The sequence below is a fragment of the Bombina bombina genome, chromosome 4 (genome assembly GCF_027579735.1).
Source record: "Bombina bombina isolate aBomBom1 chromosome 4, aBomBom1.pri, whole genome shotgun sequence".
Classification (NCBI taxonomy): Eukaryota; Metazoa; Chordata; class Amphibia; order Anura; family Bombinatoridae; genus Bombina; species Bombina bombina.
In genome coordinates this window covers 370,970,411-370,994,073 of record NC_069502.1, presented here as the reverse complement: position 1 = coordinate 370,994,073, position 23,663 = coordinate 370,970,411, and the positions used below count along the sequence as shown (strand labels likewise).

At 38.1% G+C, this 23,663-nt stretch overlaps 1 protein-coding gene across 2 annotated transcripts in view; it reads left to right on the top strand.

The window, feature by feature from the left end:
• Positions 1-23,663, top strand: part of PLD1 (phospholipase D1) — a 505,989-nt gene that overhangs the window by 230,947 nt on the left and 251,379 nt on the right. For both annotated transcript variants that reach the window (XM_053710137.1, XM_053710138.1), the window contains exon 9: positions 10,385-10,537. In XM_053710137.1, the coding sequence (XP_053566112.1) occupies positions 10,385-10,537 (153 nt within the window). The remainder of the gene's footprint in view (positions 1-10,384; positions 10,538-23,663) is intronic.

The following is a 23,663-nucleotide window of genomic DNA, read 5'->3' as shown; positions in this document are numbered from 1 at the left end:
TATATATATATATATATATATAAAAGAAAAGAGAAAATGATAGAAAAGGTAGGGCGCAAATAATATAAATGTTTATAATATATATTAAATTAGCTATTATTCTGCAAAACAATAAATAGAAAGTCACTTGTGAGATCAGTCTAATATGTCCAATATCCTTATGGTAGATATATAGTTGCTAAACACTAATCCAATGCAATAAAATAAAATAGTAGGGAGACAGTAAATAGTTAGCCTATTTAGCTAGTAATACATAGTAAGTATTATAAAACACACAATACAATCTAAACACTTCGTACAAAACACATATCGAAAGTTTGTATAATATATAGTGGTAGGTCTTCTAAAAGAATAATAATTAAAAAATACAAAGATAATAAAATATAATAAAAATGAAAATAAAAAGTATATGCTATATATGAGAGATGAATTATATCAGAAAAACTGCCTTTAATCCAAGAAGCAGATATCTTAAGGGGTGTCTACTTACACTCCTTTACCTCAATCAGTATGAGGTAAGTGCCGCGCAGTATGAGTAGAAAACTCCCTTGAGTCACCAGCTGTGTCGAGTATAGGATGATCACTTGCAGGACTGCAGTCAGAGTACTTGTCTTTGTGGGGATAAAACAAACCCCTTTTCACCAGACGGCCATGGGCATGTAAAACAAATAGAAGCAATAATAGTGCAACCCCGTATGTGAACAGTGACAAATATTTTATTCCATACAGTGCACTCACATTCAGTATCCTCAAATATGTATGAGGTATAATAAAAACATAGACCGGTTATCCCAGTCAACAGTATTAAGATAGAAACTCTTTCCAAAGGGCTGTGCTCAACTTTTTCGTATTTAAAGTTCAAAAGTGAGACCAATATACAGCAGTATATACAGCAGTCCTGGTGTAGTAATCACTTAGTAATCACTTAGTCCTAGTCCTTACGCGTTTCAAAGGCATTAGTGCTTGTCAGCCTTCTTCATCAGAGGATTTACAGACAGCTGGTGGCTGTGCTGTTTTTCAAGCGGAGCGGCGGCACACTCCCCCCGAAAACAGAGTTCTCATTGGTGCAAGAAAGAATCACATGACCGGCCATCTGCCTATGGGAATCCCGAGTCATGGATTCTGAACTGCTTAGTTAAATGTCAAGTCCCTTGTTCATAAATATTGCGATAGTATGGGTAAAAGGCAGTATCATATGTACAGCCATAAGTAACATGAGTTAGATGTCCTTAATTTTTACCTAATATTTGCGGTATATGACATATTGCGTTTTCATATGATTACAGATTATACTATTAGCATTTGATACGTTTTGGTAAAATCAAACATAAGTAATATCAAACTCTCTAGAGAAATATATATTTAATATGAAAAAACTAATTAACCTATAAAAACATAAGAAATATATATATACTTTAAAATATCTCTAAAACCTGATTTGATAAGATAGAATAGAAGTAAAAATAAAAATAATTTTTATTACAATGCATTGTTTACGATATAGAGCTAAGCAAGAAAAGGGGTAGAAAAAAGGGGGTAATACAGCTTTAAAAGTTGTGATTAAGGTAATATGTTTGTAAAAAGGGAATGTCATATATAGGTAGTATCATATATAGGTAGATCAAAGTGATAGTTATTATTTGGAATATTAGACCTCCTAGATAATATTTTTTTGTTGTTAGATCAAGTATCCTAAAAGAAACATAGAACTGTATATTAATATTGGAAAAAAATCTAAAAACATAAAAAAATGATGTTAGTTTATATCTAAAATTTGTTATCAAGGCGGTTATATGAAACTTATTAAGAACTATTTAAAAAAATATCTGTTTATATAATTTAGTTAATTAAAAGCAGTAGTATAATATAGTAATTAGAATTATTAAAATTTACATACATAATGCCAATATCAAAAGTTAAAAATATTAAAATTAACTAGTGTTGTTTCTTTTTGCATCTAATTCTGAAATTATTGTTCAATTAAAAACTATGTATAACCGGTCAGTATACTACAATTCAGACTAGAAATCTAATGGACCAAAAAGCATGATAATAAATTTAGATTTAAAAATAGAGGATAAGAAAGTATTTTAAGTTAAAAATGCCGCCAAACCAATGTCTTCCTAGAGTGTAGATCCAAAATGTCTCTCTTTTTCGGAGTTTCAGCTCTCTGTCTCCTCCTCGCTTATGATTTTGAACACATTCTATAATGGTTCCCCTTAGACATGTGGGATCTTTATTATGTTTTTCTTTATAATGCGCGGAGAGATTGTGAGTTTTTTCTCCATTCTCTATATTGTTGATATGCTCCAGCAGTCTTTTTTTAAAAGGTCTTGTGGTTCGTCCGATATACTGCAGGCCACACCCACATTGTAGGAGGTACACAACAAAGTCTGTGCGACAATTGCATAAACTTTCAATCTTGTATTTCTTATTAGTTGTTGTCGAAGTGATTTCTTTCGTTGGTTTGTTCTTATAGAAATGATGTGTACAGGCTACACAATTTTTTCTGTTGCATTTAAAAAACCCAATTGTGTTTTTATTCAACCAATTGGTGTCTTTTATATCCACATTCTTTAATTCACTGGGTGCCAAGATATTTTTAAAATTTTTGTTTTTTCTGAAAATTATTTTTGGGTCCTTGGTTGTTACCTCATTAAGGAGATTATCCTTCTTGAGGATATGCCAGTGTTTAGTTAAGATTTCTCTGATTTCTGGTGCTCCTTCATTAAATGTTGTAATGAAGTTCACAGATTGTTCTTTTCTGTTTACTATTTTGGACTCTTTATTTATTCCAGTTATCAACAAATCATTTCTATTTATCCTTTTCACCTTCTCTAGAGCTTCACCCACTTTATAGGAATTGTATACCCTGGCTTTAAACCTTTCACTTAAATCTTTTGCTTCTCTTTCAAAATCTTCATTTTTTGAACAATTTCTTTTAAGTCTCTGGAATTGTCCTGTTGGAATATTGTTTATCCAATTTTTATTATGGCCACTTTTGGCATATAGATAGCCATTACTGTCTGTTGTTTTTTTTGTATAGTTTTGTGTGTATTTCATTTTCTTCATGGAAGAAAATGACGTCCAAAAAAATCTATTTCCACAGTATTCATTTTGTTGGTGAAGGATAGATTAAAATCATTAACATTTAATTTTGACACAAAGTCATCTAGTTGGCTAGTTGATCCATCCCAAATGAAGATGTCATCTATGTACCTCCCCCATACTTTTATGTTGGGGAGGTATACATTGTTATGCCAAATTACCTCCTCTTCCCATTGGCCTAAATATAAGTTGGCATAGCTAGGGGCAAATTTTGTCCCCATAGCTGTGACATTTATTTGTAGAAAATATTCTTTTTCAAAGATGAAATAATTCTTTTCTAGAGTGAATCTTATTGCATCTATTAGAAAAGTCTGTTGGTCATGGTGAAGCTTGTTGTCCTTTTCCAACCAGTGTTGTATCGCTCGTATTCCCTTTTCATGTGGAATGTTTGTATATAGCGCATTGATGTCCATTGTTACCCATAGCCAGCCTTCATTCCACTTTATTCCACTTAATTTTTGTATAGTGTTGGGCGTATCTCTCAGATATGATCTGAGTCCCGGCACCAGGGGTTGGAGAAAATGATCAATATACTCTGACAGTTTTGATGTTAAGGAGCCTATGCCTGAAACAATTGGTCTACCCGGTTGGTTTTCAAGGCATTTGTGAACTTTTGGTAGATGGTAAAATAATGCCACTACTGGTGTGTCATTTTTCAAGTACTTCCATTCATTTTCGTTTATAACCTTTAGATTTCTTGCATTGTCTAATAGATGTTTATATTGTTCCAAGAAGCAATTAGTTGGATTAGATCTTAATTTATTGTATGTGTTAATATCATATAACAATCTCTTAGCCTCTTTTAGATAGTCACTTCTATCTTGTAAGACAATGCCTCCTCCCTTGTCCGCTTCTCATATTATAATATCGTTATCTTTTTCTAGATTTCTTATGAAGTCCTTCTCTCTTTTTGAGAGATTATCTTTCTTAATCTTGTAGTCCCTACAGAGGTTATCCAAATCCTCTTGGACTAATTTAGTAAAGACAGGGATACAATTCCCTTTAGAATTAATCGGAAAGAAAGTAGACGGTGGTTTGAGAGATGTGTGAATGTTCTTGTGTTGTTCATTCATCTCTCCACTGTTAACACTTTCTTGTTCCAGTGATTCTAAGCAAGGTTTCTAATTCCAATTCAGAAATATTCGAATTTTTTTCCATTTTTTGTTTTTCAAAATACCTCTTTAGGGTGAGGTTTCTAGTGAATTTGTTAAAATCCACGAAGAGTTGGAAAGGGTTTGGACCCTTCGTAGGGGCAAAAGATAGGCCTTTTTCTAATGTTTTTAGCTCCTCTTTAGATAAGCTTCTCTTTGACAAATTAAAGATTTTCATGCTTACATCTTTGTTTGTAGAGTTTGTGTTTGTCTTTTCCTTTTTGCTCCCATTCTTAGTTCCTCCTCTACATCCTCTGTAGTGTCGTTTACTCTTTTTAACCCCCTGGTTCTCCACTGTGGTGTATTGGGTTCTATTTGTGATAATTCTTTTTTGTTTTTGTCCGTAGTTTTCGGGCTGTTCTCTAAAAAATGATGATGTCCCGAATTATTTTCTCTATGTTTATCTATTTTTTGCCCATTTTTATGGTATGGTGTTCTCCACATCCCCTGATTTTTATCGTAATGTGATGTCGGTCGTATATTATGTCTATAGTAGTTATTTCTATGGAAACCTCCATAGCAACCATTATCTTCTTGGTTGTTATATCTGTACATATTGTGCGAGTATGGTCTAAAAGAATTTTCTCTTCTATATCCATGCATCTGGTTTGGATATGGATTCCGATAATTTCGGGCTTCATGTTTATTCCAATAGTGCATTTCGTCATTATACATCCTATTGTCTCTTTGTTGATATCTGTAATCTATATTGGTTTGGCGGAATTTCTGTCTATTTTCATAGCTTATATCCTCTCTTTGTTTTGTTTTTGGTCCATTAGTCTTAGAGTTAAAAGTGACTTCACTGTTGGAAGGTTTTCTCCTCGGTATGTTTTGTTTTTTAATACTTTCGTTCAATTCCCTATATTGCGGGTTTATTGAATAATTTGGAGAATCTATTTGTAGCCAGTCAAAATCTCCCTTCTCACCTGAAGGTGTCTCTGGTTCAATAACATCCCAGACTGTACATTCATCAGTTTGTTCCTTTTCTTTTTTATCAAGATTATAGTCCCTATAGAACTTATTGAGTTTTCTGGCTTCAGCCAGTTTGTCAAATTTTTCAATTTTTATTTTATTCTCTTTATCAAGTTCTTTGTAGTACACATCACCTTTAAAGATGTTATGTTTCTCTCTCACTTCTTTTATTTGGGTTGTGAGAGCTTCCACCTTTTTATTTCTGAATCTTATAAGTATATCTATAAACTTACTGGAACATTCTTCCATTGCTGAATCCCACTCTGTAAGTAGTTCTACTTCAGAGCTATCTATTATTGATTGTTTACTCAATTTGAGACCTTTTGGAATGACACTATATTTCTTATATCGTGCCAAGTTGTTGCTATCGTGCCAATTTAAAATTTTGTTTCTTACTAAGTTTTTCTAGTTCCCCTAGGAGTACCTTGGGGTCAATAATTTGTAAGATTTCTGATTCTTCTAACTGTTCATCTGCAATGGATAGGTTTCTTGATTTATTACTAGGATCAAAATAGTTACCGTACTCCAAATCCATTGTTGGATGAAAAAAATGAATGAATAAACTACGAGAACAAAAAAATATATATATAAATCGATCCTAGATGTTGTAATATTAAATGTGTTTGTTATTATTAGGAGGTCTCCTATATGCTGCCTAGCACTAGGGAGATAAAATGGAAGAAAAGAAGAGAAGTGTGCATGTGGCGCAAGCAGGAAAAACCTGATCCTAAAAATTCTTTAGAAGTGGATAATAATAATTAAATGCAGCCCCAATCTATCTACCCTAGAGAGATGGTCCCTAAACCCTCCAACTAGGGTAAAAGAAAAAATGAAAGAAAAGAGAAAATGATAGAAAAGGTAGGGCGCAAATAATATAAATGTTTATAATATATATTAAATTAGCTATTATTCTGCAAAACAATAAATAGAAAGTCACTTGTGAGATCAGTCTAATATGTCCAATATCCTTATGGTAGATCTATAGTTGCTGAACACTAATCCAATGCAATAAAATAAAATAGTAGGGAGACAGTAAATAGTTAGCCTATTTAGCTAGTAATACATAGTAAGTATTATAAAACACACAATACAATCTAAACACTTCGTACAAAACACATATCAAAAGTTTGTATAATATATAGTGGTAGGTCTTCTAAAAGAATAATAATTAAAAAATACAAAGATATTGTATTGTGTGTTTTATAATACTTACTATGTATTACTAGCTAAATAGGCTAACTATTTACTGTCTCCCTACTATTTTATTTTATTGCATTGGATTAGTGTTCAGCAACTATATATCTACCATAAGGATATTGGACATATTAGACTGATCTCACAAGTGACTTTCTATTTATTGTTTTGCAGAATAATAGCTAATTTAATATATATTATAAACATTTATATTATTTGCGCCCTACCTTTTCTATCATTTTCTCTTTTCTTTCATTTTTTCTTTTACCCTAGTTGGAGGGTTTAGGGACCATCTCTCTAGGGTAGATAGATTGGGGCTGCATTTAATTATTATTATCCACTTCTAAAGAATTTTTAGGATCAGGTTTTTCCTGCTTGCGCCACATGCACACTTCTCTTCTTTTCTTATATATATATATATATATATATCACAGCAATGTGCATATATAACATGTATATATTATAGAGGCTCCAACATAAGTGTCACAAACTTCAGGAAAGTCCAATATACAGTCCTGTATATTCCTTAGCCAGTTCTCTTGACCAGGGGATAGAGAAATTAATTTTCTTACAAATGATAAAAAGGCAGCTCTTCTAATATGTTAGGCCAGACACCATCAATCCTATAAAATAACAAATGTGAAAAGTCGCCTCAGAGTAGAAAGTCTATTTAAAAGATTCATAAAAAAGAATAAATGAAATGAACTCACAAGTTTACATGCTCGTAATGTGCAGTAATGGCGGCAGGAATCTCTGAGTCGCCCGGCAGACTTGCCTCCTGCTACAGGGAACTTCACTGTCCTCAGGAACACCGTTAGTGGTAATCGCAAAATCAGCTACTCTGCCGATGGAGAAAATGACTGGTAGATATAGCAAAGTATCCACAAATGAAGTGAAAACAAGTAGCTAAAAACATTACAAATGTATTAAAACATGGTACAATGTAAAGTGATGTGTTTCTTAGGGCTATGCACACTGTTTCCTCAGGCTTTTGGCATACAACAGCGCCATTCCTTACTACGAATGCTTTCTCTCTCTGAGGACATATCTTTGAGTTAACGGGACAGTCAACAACAAAATTGTTATTGTTTAAAAAGAAAGATAATGCCGTTACTACCCATTCCCCAGCTTTGCACAACCAACATTGTTATATTAATATACTTTATAACATTTAAACCTAAATCGTAATTTAAGTGCACTGGATGTGCAAAAAACACCCAGAAATTCATACTTATAAGTAAAAAATACAAAGCGTAAATGGGTGTTCCAGGGACATATATACATTTATCTCTCTAATCCCAGTGTAATTCTATAAAGATTTTCGCACTACAGCTCTCATTTTTTTCTCGCAAACTTAAAGGCTGCGAGCTTTTCTCTAAAAACGTATAACCCTAATAGAAAAACACGTGCATCCGAATATATAGGCGATTGTAAGATGCTATACGCAGAAAGCAGCATAATGGGATTTATATTGGCTTCTGGATTTAATTTTTAAAGTGCACCCCCTGCTCAATGCTAGCTTCATTCCACAGAGCTGTGTCCCTTTCCAGCAAGCTCCATTGCTATCAGTAGGAGACGGCGCTGCCCCTTTTTTTACGATCATTCCACCAGGGCAGCCCCTGCGTCAGCAAGAAAAACCACATCTGATCTGGCAAAGTTTAGATCATCAGGCCCTAAGTAACCGTTTGAACATGCTTAACCCCTCTTTAACACATATGATGACACGGGGTGACTTTGGCACAGTTCTTTTAGTCATTGGGGGAGGCTTCTGAGCTCCTTGCAATCCCCTGCACTTGCCAGGGCACTACGAGGTGGGCAAGGATATCAGCATTGCCAGGGGAATCTGGGCACACTTTTTCATATGTACACTTATAGAGGCTCCAGATCCCACTGAGCATATATATATATATATATATATTTCCCCATATATTTTGACCTCAAATCATGATACATACATAAAATAATGATAAAGTTGGAATCTGCTTGAAGCCTTAAAAAAACGAATATATAATATTTAGGTTTGTTGCTAAAAAAAATGGCCTACAGTCGGGCTCAAATGTGAGCAGCATCTAAAAGCTCCAAAACATCTCAACATAGGGATGAAAATGCCTTAGCAGTTAGTCAGAATTAAACTTTCAGATTGTGTGCAACTTAAAACAACTTTCCAATCTAAATTTGCTTTGTTGTTTAAGTACACTTTGTTAACAGTCAGCTCTAAAGCAGCAATGCACTACTTGTGCTAGCAGAGCCAATGGCAAAAAACAGGTAAGTGTGGCCACCAGTCACCGCCTTGCTCTCAGTAGTGCATTGTTGCTTTTGAGCCTACCTAGGTATACTCCATGAAGGATACCAAGAGAACAAAGCATTTTTGATAATAGAAGTAAATTGCAAAGTTTTTTAAAATTGCATGCTTTATACAAAATTTTGATTTTCCTGTCCCCTTAAAGGGACATTATACACTAAAATTTTCTTTTCATAAATATTTTATAGATTATACATTTATATAGCCTATACAGCTTTTTATTTTATTTTTATAGTTTTGCTTATTTTTAAAGGGACAGTCAACACCAGAATTTTTATTGTTTAAAAAGAAAGATAATCCCTTAATTACCCATTTCCCAGCTTTACATAATCAACACTGTTATAGAAATACACTATTTACCTCTGTAATTACCTTGTATCTAAGCCTTTGCAGACTGCCCCCTTATTTCAGTTCTTTTGACAGACTTGCATTTTAGCCAATCAGTGCTCACTCCAGGGTAACTTCACGTGCATGAGCTCAATGTTAACTATATGAAACACATGAACGAATGCCCTCTAGTGGTCAAAATGCATTGGGATTAGATGCAGTCTTCAAGGTCTAAGAAATTAGCATATGAACCTCCTAGGTTTAGCTTTCAACTAAGAATATAAAGAGAACAAAGCACAATTGGTGATAAAAGTAAATTGGAAAGTTGTTTAAAATTAAATTTCCTATTTAAATCATGTAAGTTTTTTTTGGACTTGACCTTTAAATAACAGTGCCCTGATTTTCAGACTCCTAACCAAGCCCCAAAGTTTTGGGAGAATACTGATGTATACCTACTCCAGCTTGCTCCTGTTTGTGTAAAGAATCTTTTATGCAGAGGAAGGGGGGGGGGGGTGTCTGCTTTTTTTTGCTATAGAACCACTTGCAGTGGGTGTTCCAGCTAACCTTTTCAACGGTGCTAAAAACGTACTTAGAAGCTCCCGATTTCAACAGATTTATACTGGATTTTTAGATCTGTGCATATTATTCTTTATAGTAGTGTCTATTACATAGAGTTAAATGAAAATTGGTTTATACTGTCCCTTTAAGTAATCTTATGATGTTCAGCCATAATAGTAAAATTAAGATGTTTATTTTCGTACTTGTATATCTTTAATTGAAATATACTAATCTGGCTGAATTATTGACATTCGTATAAAGTTGTTTGAAATACTTTGTCTCTAGAGAACTATACTGTATATCAATTAATCAGATGGCAACAACCAATAATACATTGTGCAACACATCCTATATTATAAAAGGCCACATATGTTTGTCCGTTGCAGTCATGTGCAGTAGAGACTGCAGCGGGAGACAAAACTACTTGGCCGTAAGGAAAGATCAGCAGTGACCACCGTGAGGATCATACAGCAGAGTGGGCGGGCGTGGCGGGGGCTCGAGCGTGCATGGTCGTGTGGGACTGCTGCACTGCAGAAAATGGCAGTTGTACACAGGCTTTAGGACTAGTGAAGCAATACATTGCATTTTATGTTCTCAACATGTTTTTAAGAACCAATCATGTAATCTAGTGTGAATTGGTCATCTTCCAAGCTAACTGTAAAATGCATAGTATTGTCCATTATCAAAAATATAAAATACAGAGTTATTAAAGGTATTTGTGATTTCATTTTTTATTTTATTTTTAAATTCTCTCTATCTCATTGTTTTCTAGGTGGTTGGTGGTGAAAGATTCCTTTATTTTATACATGAAAATGGACAGTGGTGCCATTTCCTTTGTTTTGTTGGTTGATAAGGAATTTTGCATAAAAATGGGAAAAAAAGACACTGATACCCAGTATGGTTTAAGAATTGACAACCTTTCAAGGTAAGTTAAATAGTGCTTAAACAATTGATTAAACAAACATAATTTATTTTGGCTTCTATAGGGGATGGTCTGCGTTGCTAAATAATGTGATACATTTTCTTTTAGCATTAGAGAATAAAATCTCCTTTGAAATAACTTTTTAAGCAGTAGAAATAACTGGTTTGCTGAAAACTGAAACTTCGTATTAAAGGGACACTGAACACAAATTTTTTCTTTCGTGATTCAGATAGAACATGCAATTTTAAGCAACTTTCTAATTTACTCCTATTATCAATTTTTCTTTGTTCTCTTGCTATCTTTATTTGAAAAAGAAGGCATCTAAGCTAAGGAGCCAGCCATTTTCAGACCCTGGACAGCACTTGTTTATTGGTGGGTGAATGTATCCACCAATCAGCAAGAACAACCCAGGTTGTTCACCAAAAATGGGCCAGCATCTAAACTTACATTCTTGCTTTTCAAATAAACATACCAAGAGAATGAAGAAAATTTGATAATAGGAGTAAAATAGAAAGTTGCTTAAAATTGCATGCTCTATCTGAATCATGAAAGAAAAAAATTGGGTTTAGTGTCCCTTTAATAAGTTAATAAGGGACAGTCTATGTAAAACTGTTTTTCCAATGACTTGTTATACCAGCTGCAGGTTATAAAATGCTAGATAAATTGCTTCTTTTGGTATATTCTTGTATATGGAATAGCTAGTTTTGTTCTTTGAAACCACAACCTATTAAAATGAGTTGGAGAGACATTGTATTGCAGACTTTACAGATGTTAAAATCATTGAATGCTAAAAGAAGGTGGAACCCTCCAGCAGATCTTTTAAAAGATTATAGACAGGGAAATTTTGCTATGCTTGTCCAAGGAGGGTTCTCTGCATTTCTGTATATAAAGTAGAGACAAGCACAGTGCAATATAGCACAGCATGAAACATTAGTCTTGTTACACTTTGAGCTTTGGATTTTATATTACTTTACACTGCAGATTCGTTCTTTCAGTATTATTACATTTAAGTTTTGCACTTTCAATTTTATATTTTAATACATTTAGATTTAGATCCAACTGTCATTTTACAAATTCTGATTATGTTTTGAAAGTTTCTGTGTTACTTTAACAAATTAGGATCATGTTTTGTATATTTCTGTGTATCTTTTACAGATTAAATTGCACTTTCTATTTTCTCTATTGTAAAATAAAACACAGCTTCAGAAAGTGAGAGAGACAGGGGAGTTTCCTGGGATGAACAGGGGAGTTCCCAGGGTATGTCTGAAGCTCTCTCATAATTGTGAAATGCTGTAAGCGTTTTACACAAGCTGGTCAAGAAAGTAATATATACTTAACTAGATAAAAAAAGCAAGTTACATTGTAGTGAAAACATTTGAGTTTAATTTGTATTTGCTCCAAACTGAGACTTTATATCAGCCCCAGATGTTCTGCAAATAACGTCTCTCTCCCCTGCAAAGTTATTTATCCTAGAGAGCCTAGTTATTTTCTATGAAAGACAGAATTCCAAGTTCCTCTCTTTTTCTTGTAGAATTCAGTGAGTTCAGCCCCTGTGAAGTTTGCACTATACGTTCGCTAAAATAGAGCATTTTTGCTTATCAAGCTCATAGAAAGTAATGAAGCTGTCTTGAAAACTGAAGCTGTCAGTTTTTCATTTTTATTTTAAATAGAAGAAATACAAAGTACAATGTTATTGTAAAAGATATACATAAATGTATAACGTATGATCCTAATTCGTTAAAGTAGCACAGAAACTGTCAAAGCATAATCAGAATTTGTAAAATCACAATCCTAAATACACTGCTGTATACAAAATAAAATACAAAATAGAAAGTGCAAAGTTTAAATGTAATAAAACTTAATATGAAGTCTAAAGTAATACAAAGCAGAAAGTGTAAATGCAACAGAACTCTCATGTTATGCAGTGCTATATTGCATTGGGCTTGTCTCTTCTTCACATACAGAAATGCAGGAAACACTCCTGGAAGAAGTATAGCAAAATCTGCCTTTTTACAATTTCACTAGGGATCTCGCAGTGCTGTAGGATCATTTTGTCATCTTGTTTGAGCGGAGAGGTTTATATCATCAGGCCCTTAGAGAGAACCACTGAAAATTTAACATTTCTTTCCTAAGATATGGAGAGTCCACAACGTCATTCAATTACTAGTGGGAATACCACTTCTGGCCAGCAGGAGGAGGCAAAAGTGCACCACAGCAAAGCTGTTAAGTGTCACTCCCCTACCCATAATCCCCAGTCATTCTGTTTGCCTCTGTCAATGGAGGAGGTGAAGTTTGGTGTCTGAAGAAATTAATTCCTTTTTCGGGTACTTTTCCCTGCAAGCAAGGATTTGGGTTTAGCTGAGTCCACGTCAATCTCTTCAGTAGAGTAGTGGTGGCTTTTAAGCAGTTAGGAAGTTGTGAGGTAGTCTTTGTTTTGTTTCCTAACAAATTGCTGAACATGGTACAGAAAGCCAGAGTTGGTTACTCTGTTCTTTCTTTTTCTACAGGTCTCTGTAAGGATGCCTTGTGAGCTGTCTTCCTGCCGGACAGCTAGACTGCAGGCAAGTGCTTTTGTCTTCTAGGTCTTGGAGACTTGCACTTCAGATGAATGTCATAATGAATTTCAGTCTCTTCAGTGTCGATCTACTATACAATCGTTTTAGAGACTTCTGGCAGCCAAATTGTGTATAATTGTTACGGTAAGGCACTTCAGCTTGTCTGAGGTGTAGGGGGCCTGATTGGTTTATTATTTGAAAGAATTTTTGCATAACGTTAAGCGGCTGTGGTATTAAAAATTCTTAAAGTGACAGTGTATTTAAAACAATTCTAAAATTTGGGGCTTTTTTTTATTTAGTTTTATGGACATGGAGACTGTGTGTCTTTTGACAAATGCTTGTTATGCCTAGAGGCACAAATTGTTTTGCCTATGCAATTCAGAGCTGCATGCTTAGCTAGAGCACTTCAATTTAAAGATAAATTGTTGCCTGCTGAGCCCAATGTCTCTCAGGATGATGCTGTTCAGACAATGCCACAGCTTTCTCCTCAAACGTCCCAAGCCTCAATGGCGTCACAGTGCCCTGCAGTTCCTCTCAGCCTCCTGGAGGAGTTTATTTGCCTGCAGATTTTGCTGCACAGGTATTTTCTGAGGTATCTGCGGCATTATCTGCTTTTCCTATGCTGGGGAAACGCAAGAGAAAAATTAGACATTCAGATAGCAAGGTTTCTGTTCCACCTACTGCTACACTGGTTGCCCTCCCTCATAAGTCTGATGAGGAGGATACGTCGGTAGCCTCTGAAGGTGAAATCTCAGATTCGGACAGTATTATTCCTTGATCTGATACTGAAGAAGTAAACTTCAGATTTAAGCTTGTGTACTGTTAAAGGAGGTATTGGTTACTTTGGACGATTCCGATACGTCTGTCGTTGTCAGCCCTAAGAAGTCTAGTAAAGTTAATAAATACTATGATGTTCCTTCCTCTGTGGAAGTTTTTCCTGTCCCAGACCATGTGACAGAGAATATTTCACAGGAATGGGTGAAGCCAAGGATTCCTTTCTCCCCCTATTTAAAAAGATGTTTCCTGTTGCTGACTCCATTAAAGATTCTTGGCGCACGGTGCCTAAAGTAGAAGGGGCTATTTTTACTCTGGCTAAGAGAACTACAATCCCTATAGAGGATAGCTGCTCCTGGATCCCATGGACAAAACGATGGAAGCTTATTTGAAGAAGATGTATGTTCATCAAGGTCTTCAATGGCAACCTGCAGTTTGTATTGCCACAGTAGCAAGTACGGCATCTTATTGGTGCGACGCCTTGTCTGATTCAATTTTAGTAGAGACTCTGTTTGAGAATATACAAGATGAGACTAAGGCTCTCAAACTAGCCAATTCCTTTATTTCTGATGCTAACATGCTAGTTATTAGACTGGGAGCCAAGATGTTTGGCTTCACTGTCCTAGCCCGCAGGGCATTGTGGCTAAAATCTTGTTCAGCTGATGTTACCTCTAAGTCCAAACTTCTGGCACTTCCTTACAAGGGTAAGACCTTGTTTGGACCTGGTCTGGCAGAAATAATTTATGATATTACGGATGGAAAAGGGTCTTTTCTACCGCAAGACAAGAAGAACAGACTCAAAGGACGTCAAAGTAATTTTCTTTCCTTTCGTAACTTAAGAAAGTCTTCCTCTCCCTCTTCCAAGCAGGAGTAGTCCAAATCTTCTTGGAAGCCTAATCAGTCTTGGAATAAGGGGAAGCAATTAAAGAAACCCTCAGCTGAGTCTGTCAACATGAATGGTCGGCCCCTGGTCTAGGATCAGATCAAGTGGGGTGCAGACTTACCCTGTTTTGTCAAGCGTGGTGACGAGATGTCCCAGATCCTTGGGCTATGAACATAGTATATCAGGGTTACAAAATAGAATTGAAAACTTTCCCTCCCAGGGGCAGATTCCACCTCTCAAGATTAGCTGCAGACCAGGTAAAAAGAGAGGCATTCTTGAACTGCGTTCAGGACCTTTCCTCCCTGGGAGTGATTGTTCCAGTTCCAGTAAGGGAACAGGGTCTAGGATTCTATTTTAAATCTGTTTGTGGTGCCCAAAAAAGAGGGACATGTTCAACCCATTTTAGACCTAAAATGTCTCAACAAGTTTCTCAGGTTACCATTCTTCAAAATGGTAACCATTCATTCCATTCTTCCTTTGGTTAAGAAGGTCAGTTCATGATGACTATAGACCTGAAGGACGCGTATCTTCATGTTCCCATCCATAGGGATCATCAAAAAATCACCTTTCTAGACAAACACTTTCAGTTTGTGGCTCTTCCGTTTGGCCTTGCCACAGTTCCCAATTTTTTTTTCAAAGGTTCTGGGGGCTCTCTTGGCAGTTATCTGGTCTCAGGGAATTGCAGTGGGGCCCTACCTGGATGACATATTGGGTCAGGCGCCATCTTTTCAACAAGCAAACTCTCATACAGAGATATTTTCTATGTCCCCACGGTTGGAAAGTGAATCTGGAAAAGTTACCTTGTCCAGCTACAACGGTTGCTTTCTTAGGGACCATAATAGATTCCCTATCTATGATTTTTTTTTTTCTGACAGAGGTCAGAAAACCCAGAATTTTCTACTCTTGCCTCTCTCTACAGCCTACTGTTCGGCAATCAGTAGCTCAATTTATGGAGGCAGTTGGTCTGATGGTTGCTTCCATGGACATCATTCCCTTTGCTCGATTCCATTTGAGATTTTTGCAATTATGCATGCTTAGAGAATGGAATGGAGACCATTCAAATCTGTCTGAGGATAGATCTAGATCAGTCGACAAGAGACTCTCTCTCCCATGGTGGCTTTCTCAGGGCACATGCTTCCGGAGACCTTACTGGGTGATTGTGACCATGGATGCCAGCCTGCTAGGCTGGGGAGCAGTCTGGGACTCGTTAAAGGCGCAGGGACTATGGACTCGGGAGGAGTCTGCTCTCCCCATAAACATCTTGGAATTGAGAGTGATTTACAATGCTCTGATGGCTTGGCCTCAATTGTCCTTAGCCCGGTTTATCAGGTTTCAGTCGGACAACATCACATCAGTGGCTTACATCAACCACCAGGGAGGAACTCGGAGTTCCTTAGCCATGAAGGGGGTGGCACAGATTATTCAGTGGGAGGAAGCTGACAATTGTTGCCCATCTGCCACCCACATTCCTGGAGTGGACAACTGGGAAGCGGATTTCCTGAGCAGACAGCCATTTCATTCCGGGGAGTGGGCTCTCCATCCGGAGGTGTTCTCCAGGTTAACCCTCAAATGGGGGGTGCCGGAGTTGGATCTGATGGCATCTCGGCAGAACGCTAAGCTTCCAAAGTACAGTTCAAGGTCAAGAGATCCTCAGGCCGCTCTGATAGATGCTCTAGCGGTTTCTTGGGATTTGGGTCTAGCATACCTGTTTCCTCCATTTGTGCTCCTTCCACGAGTTATTGCGCATATCAAACAGGAGAGAGCATTGGTAATTCTAATAGCTACTGCATGACCTCGCATGATCTGGTATGCAGACCTAGTGAAGATGTCTCAGCCACCTTGGAGGTTGCCTCTAAGGAAGGACCTTCTAACTCCGGGTCCATTCCTCCATCCAAATCTCGTTTCTCTGAAGCTGACTGCTTGGAGATTGAACGCTTAGTTCTGTCTATGCATGGATTTTCTGAGTCGGTCATTGAGACCATGATCCAGGCAAGGTATGGCGTGAATACCTTTTATTGGTGTGAATCTAAGGTCTACTCTTGGAGTAGGCTCAGGATTCTTAGAATTTTGTATTTTCTCCAGGAAGGTCTGGAGAAAGGATTGTCAGTCAGTTCTCTGAAAGGTCAGATTTCTGCATTATCTATTTTGTTATATAAGCGTCTGGCGGATGTGCTAGATGTTCAATCTTTTTGTCAGGCCCTGGTCAGAATCAGACCTGTGTTTAAACCTGTTGCTCCTCCTTGGAGCCTTAATCTTGTTCTTAAAGTTTTGCAGCAGACTCCGTTTGAGCCAATGCATTCCATAGATATTAAGTTGCTATCTTGGAAGGTTTTGTTTCTTATTGATATCTTTTCTGCTCTGAGAGTTTCGGAAATTCTTGGCTTTGCAGTGTGATTCGCCTTACCTTAACTTTCATGCAGATAGGGTGGTTCTTCGTACTAAATTGGGGTTTCTTCCTAAAGTGGTTTCGGATATAAATATTAATCAGGAAATTGTTGTTCCTTCTCTCTGTCCTAATCATTCTTCTCATTAAGAACGTCTGTTGCACAACTTGGATGTTGTGCGTGCTCTAAAATTCTACCTACACTCTGTGGCCCTCTCTTCATCGGCCAGCGATAGTGCCGATCATTGGTGGGTGGGAGCCATTGCGGGTGGGCGGCCCAGCGCTGGGGAACTTCCTTCTGGCCAGCTGTTCTCCGTGCCGGGTGTGTGCGGGAGGTGGGGGGAGGGTGCGTGTGCGTTCATGCGCACCCGCGATCTAGGCGCAGTCCAAATTAAAATTGTTGTAGAGATTGCTGGGAGAGGGTGGTGGGGCAGAGGAGGGGGGATCTGGGAATGATCTGGGAGGGGGAGGGGGGAGGGTATGGAGGGGGGCAGCTACACTACAGAAAAAGTTAGGTTTTTGAAAAAAAAAAAAAAGTTATTTTATTGCAAAGTTTGTACTGTCAGACAGCTGCCAGTACCCAAAATGGTAGCTAACAGTTATCAGGGAGGTTGGGGGCTAAGGGGATATCCTACACAGCAGAATATGATTTTTTAAATAATTAAAAACAAAAAACAAAAACCCTTTTATTTTAGTACTGGCAGACTTTCTGCCAGTACTTAAGATGGCGGGGACAATTGTGGGGTGGGGGAGGGAAGAGAGCTGATTGGGAGGGATCAGGGTGTGGGATGTGTCAGATGGGAGGCTGATCTGTACACTAAAGCTAAAATTAACCCTTCAATCTCCCTACAAGCTACCTAATTAACCCCCTCACTGCTGGGAGTAATACAAGTTTGGTGTGCAGCGGCATTTAGCCACCTTCTAATTACCAAAAAACAATGTCAAAGCCATATAAGTCTATTTCTGAACAAAGGGTATCCCAGAGAAGCATTTACAATGATTTGTGCCATAATTGCACAAGCTGTTTGTAAATAATTTCAGTGAAAAAGTGAAAACGTGAAAAATATTTTTTATTTGATCGCATTTGGCAGGGAAATGGTGGCATGAAATATATCAAAATGGGTCTTGATCAATACTTTGGGTTGTCTACTACACTACTCTAAAGCTAAAATTAACCCTACAAGCTATCTAATTAACCCCTTCACTGCTGGGCTCCAATAATTACAGCACTGGTGTTATTAGCAGCTTTCCTATTAGCTTTAGTAGTTGATTCCCCCCCCCCATGTCACTAATGTTGGGGGCTTGTAGCAGGTTCCTATTAATATTTAGGCTTTTTTCCCCCTCTTTATTTCAACCCACAGGGTAATCTACATTATGCCCTGTATCATAAATATCTTCCCTTTATTGTAGGTTTAAGGTCAGGTTTAATATACATACAAATTCCTCCACCCTTTTTATTACTCCGGTCCCTCCGAAATATAGTATAACCCTCTAAGTTATCTGCCTAGTCATGCGAATCATCCCACCAAATTTCAGTTAAACTGTTATCCAAGTCCTCTTCTTCAACTAATTTTGCTTGTCATGTTTCTTGCATTTTGTGCTTTCTGCTGCTACTTGGTGCGGTTTCCTCGGAACTTTCTAATGTGACATTTCCTAAGAGCTAGATTTATTAAAGCTGAGGCGGACAGGGGCACGTATACGTGCCCCTGTACGCCTCAGCTCACCTGTGGCGGGGCGAAATTACCCCCAGGTATTCGCCATTGCACACGAGCGCAATTTTGCGCTCACGTGCAATCCCGCCCCCTGCCTGTGCACAGCCAATCAAGCGCAGGCAGGAGCTGTCAATCTCCTCGGTCTGACTAGACCGAGGAGATTGAATTTCGCCACCTTAGAGGTGGCGAAGAGGTTAGAGAAGCGGCGGTCTGGTGACCGCTGGTTGATAAATTACGGCGAGCAAGTTCTTGTGAGAACTTACAGCCATAGGGCTTTAATAAATCTAGCCCTAGTGTATCCTTCTCTCGTCCCTTCCTTGAGATACTCTAGGTGTGTCACATACGCAGACTGATCTGTCTGCTCTATTATGATTGGACTGACCCTCCCCCTTTGCCTAGTTTAAAAGATTCTCTTGCGTGCTGCCATCCTTTCCCCAAAAACACCTGCACCTATGCCATTCAGGTGCAATCCATCATCTTTTACTGTACAAATTCTACCCAAGTTAAGTCAGCCCAGTGCTCTAAAAAGTCAAACCTCTCATTTTTACACTGTTTTTAACCAATAATTAACTGACCATGACATAGCACTGGTGATCTCTCTGAAAATATTACCTTGGAGGTCCTTGCTTTAAGCTTTCTACCTAACTCCCTGAAGTCATTTTTTAGGACACTCCATCTCCCACTTATTCCTTCATTAGTGCCAATATGCACCATGACTGCATAATCAGACCCAGATTCCCCTAACAATCTATCAATACGCTCCTCACTATGCATAACACGAGCCCCTGTAAGACAGCAAACTGGACTATTTAAGGGATCTGGGTGACAAATTACCCTATCAACCTTCTTAATAGAGTCTCCTACAACCAACATCTGCCTCAGGTCCAAACTTGTATTTCCTTCTTCCATGACGAAGGACTGTTCACTATAGTATGCTCCTCTTCCATGACTGAAGGACTGTTCACTATAGTATGCTCCTCTTCCATGACTGAAGGACTGTTCACTATATTAGGCAGAACAGCCCTCTCTAACATTGACACCCCTGAACTGATATCCCCAATGTTTTCACTCAATCTGGCAAATGTTTTTGGGTTTACCAGCTCAGAACTTGCTTGCCTCTTCCCAGAGTCTCACCATCTGAATCTTCTCCATTCTATCTGCTACAGCCATGAACAACCTGCTCAGTCATATACATTTCCCTTTCAAGTGTCTGAATATCACGCAGTGTTGCAATTCGTTACTCCATAACGCCAATACAAGCTTCTAAAGAGGCAATATGCTCACACTTCCCACAGACATTTGATCTCTTGGTATCCTTTGCTGCCCCTGAGCCCGCCAATGAATGCTTTTTTAACAATGTACTACTGGGAGCTAGCTGCTGATTGGTAGCTGCACATATGTGACTTTTGTCATTGGTTCACCTGTTGTGTACAGCTAGCTCCCAGTAGTGCATTTTGTCTCCTTCAGCAAAAGATACCAAGAAATAGATGGAAATTTGATAATAGAAGTAAATTGGAAAGTTGTTTTAAATTGTATGCTCAATCTGAATAATGAAAGAAAAATATTGTTTAATTTCCTTTTTAACTGGGAATGGACAGAGCACAATAGCTTAACCTATAGGCATAGTGCCAAGCCATTGAGCAGCCTCTTGTAGCACACTTGTACTTGCTCAGCAAAGAACTTTCCTTCAGTTTATGCTTCTGACCCTATCCATAAGGACAGTCTAGTCCAGAAATACCAGGCAATTCTCTTCTGTAGGCTCCTGACCTATAGCCATAGAAGGGGCAAAAGTTCCTTTATTTTGCCCATCAGATATCTGACAAGAACTCAACACTAAGTATAGAGAAGTGTTTCTGACAATCTTACAGATTTAAGTGAACTTTATACCTAAAGCCATAAATATGTATTGCTGCTATTCAATTGTTTTATTGCTTTGTTGACCTGTTGTGTTTTATTTGTCAAAAAATTTCTTTTTTATCAGCCTTGGAACCCACAAGCTTATCATAAAATCTAAAAATCCTTAAGTAAACTTTAACACCTATATTTTTAATTCTACTATATTCTCAATTGTTTATGCATAAGGTGTACTGGATAGAATCTTGACTCCCCATCCATTCCATCATCATGTTGCATATACAGAAAATTTTAGATAAATATGTCCTACAAATGAAGACATTTTTCTAAAGTTTGTCTAAAGTAACTCAGGGTGCTTTATCATATTGACCCTGATTTCTCCAACATAGGTGTGTCCGGTCCACGGCGTCATCCTTACTTGTGGGATATTCTCTTCCCCAACAGGAAATGGCAAAGAGCCCAGCAAAGCTGGTCACATGATCCCTCCTAGGCTCCGCCTACCCCAGTCATTCTCTTTGCCGTTGTACAGGCAACATCTCCACAGAGATGGCTTAGAGTTTTTTAGTGTTTAACTGTAGTTTTTATTATTCAATCAAGAGTTTGTTATTTTAAAATAGTGCTGGTATGTACTATTTACTCTGAAACAGAAAAGAGATGAAGATTTCTGTTTGTAAGAGGAAAATGATTTTAGCAACCGTTACTAAAATCCATGGCTGTTCCACACAGGACTGTTGAGAGGAATTAACTTCAGTTGGGGGAACAGTGAGCAGTCTTTTGCTGCTTGAGGTATGACACATTCTAACAAGACGATGTAATGCTGGAAGCTGTCATTTTCCCTATGGGATCCGGTAAGCCATTTTTATTACAGAGTAAATAAGGGCTTCACAAGGGCTTGTTAAGACTGTAGACATTTTCTGGGCTAAATCGATTCATATATAACATATTTAGCCTTGAGGAATCATTTAATCTGGGTATTTTTGTAAAATAATATCGGCAGGCACTGTTTTAGACACCTTATTCTCTAGGGGCTTTCCCTAATCTTAGGCAGAGCCTCATTTTCGCGCCGGTATTGCGCACTTGTTTTTGAGAAGCATGACATGCAGTCGCATGTGTGAGGAGCTCTGATACATAGAAAAGACTTTCTGAAGGCGTCATTTGGTATCGTATTCCCCTTTGGGCTTGGTTGGGTCTCAGCAAAGCAGATACCAGGGACTGTAAAGGGGTTAAAGATAAAAACGGCTCCGGTTCCGTTATTTTAAGGGTTAAAGCTTCCAAATTTGGTGTGCAATACTTTTAAGGCTTTAAGACACTGTGGTGAAATTTTGGTGAATTTTGAACAATTCCTTCATACTTTTTCGCAATTGCAGTAATAAAGTGTGTTCAGTTTAAAATTTAAAGTGACAGTAACGGTTTTATTTTAAAACGTTTTTTGTGCTTTGTTATCAAGTTTATGCCTGTTTAACATGTCTGAACTACCAGATAGACTGTGTTCTGAATGTGGGGAAGCAAAGGTTCCTTCTCATTTACATAGATGTGATTTATGTGACACTGAAAATGATGCCCAAGATGATTCCTCAAGTGAGGGGAGTAAGCATGGTACTGCATCATTCCCTCCTTCGTCTACACCAGTCTTGCCCACTCAGGAGGCCCCTAGTACATCTAGCGCGCCAATACTCCTTACTATGCAACAATTAACGGCTGTAATGGATAATTCTATCAAAAACATTTTAGCCAAAATGCCCACTTATCAGCGTAAGCGCGACTGCTCTGTTTTAGATACTGAAGAGCATGAGGACGCTGATGATAATGGTTCTGAAATGCCCCTACACCAGTCTGAGGGGGCCAGGGAGGTTTTGTCTGAGGGAGAAAGTTCAGATTCAGGGAAAATTTCTCAACAAGCTGAACCCGATGTGATTACATTTAAATTTAAGTTGGAACAGGCTTAAGGAGGTATTATCCACTCTGGATGATTGTGAGAATTTGATCATCCCAGAGAAACTATGTAAAATGGACAAGTTCCTAGAGGTCCCGGGGCTCCCAGAAGCTTTTCCTATACCCAAGCGGGTGGCGGACATTGTAAATAAAGAATGGGAAAGGCCCGGTATACCTTTCGTCCCTCCCCCCATATTTAAAAAATTGTTTCCTATGGTCGACCCCAGAAAGGACTTATGGCAGACAGTCCCCAAGGTCGAGGGAGCGGTTTCTACTTTAAACAAACGCACCACTATACCCATAGAAGATAGTTGTGCTTTCAAAGATCCTATGGATAAAAAATTAGAAGGTTTGCTTAAAAAGATGTTTGTTCAGCAAGGTTACCTTCTACAACCAATTTCATGCATTGTCCCTGTCACTACAGCCGCGTGTTTCTGGTTCGATGAGCTAGTAAAGGCGATCGATAGTGATTCTCCTCCTTATGAGGAGATTATGGACAGAATCCGTGCTCTCAAATTGGCTAATTCTTTCACCCTAGACGCCACTTTGCAATTGGCTAGGTTAGCGGCGAAAAATTCTGGGTTTGCTATTGTGGCGCGCAGAGCGCTTTGGTTGAAATCTTGGTCAGCGGATGCGTCTTCCAAGAACAAACTACTTAACATTCCTTTCAAGGGGAAAACGCTGTTTGGCCCTGACTTGAAAGAGATTATCTCTGATATCACTGGGGGTAAGGGCCACGCCCTTCCTCAGGATAGGTCTTTCAAGGCCAAAAATAAACCTAATTTTCGTCCCTTTCGTAGAAACGGACCAGCCCCAAGTGCTACGTCCTCTAAGCAAGAGGGTAATACTTCTCAAGCCAAGCCAGCCTGGAGACCAATGCAAGGCTGGAACAAGGGAAAGCAGGCCAAGAAACCTGCCACTGCTACCAAGACAGCATGAAATGTTGGCCCCCGATCCGGGACCGGATCTGGTGGGGGGCAGACTCTCTCTCTTCGCTCAGGCTTGGGCAAGAGATGTTCTGGATCCTTGGGCACTA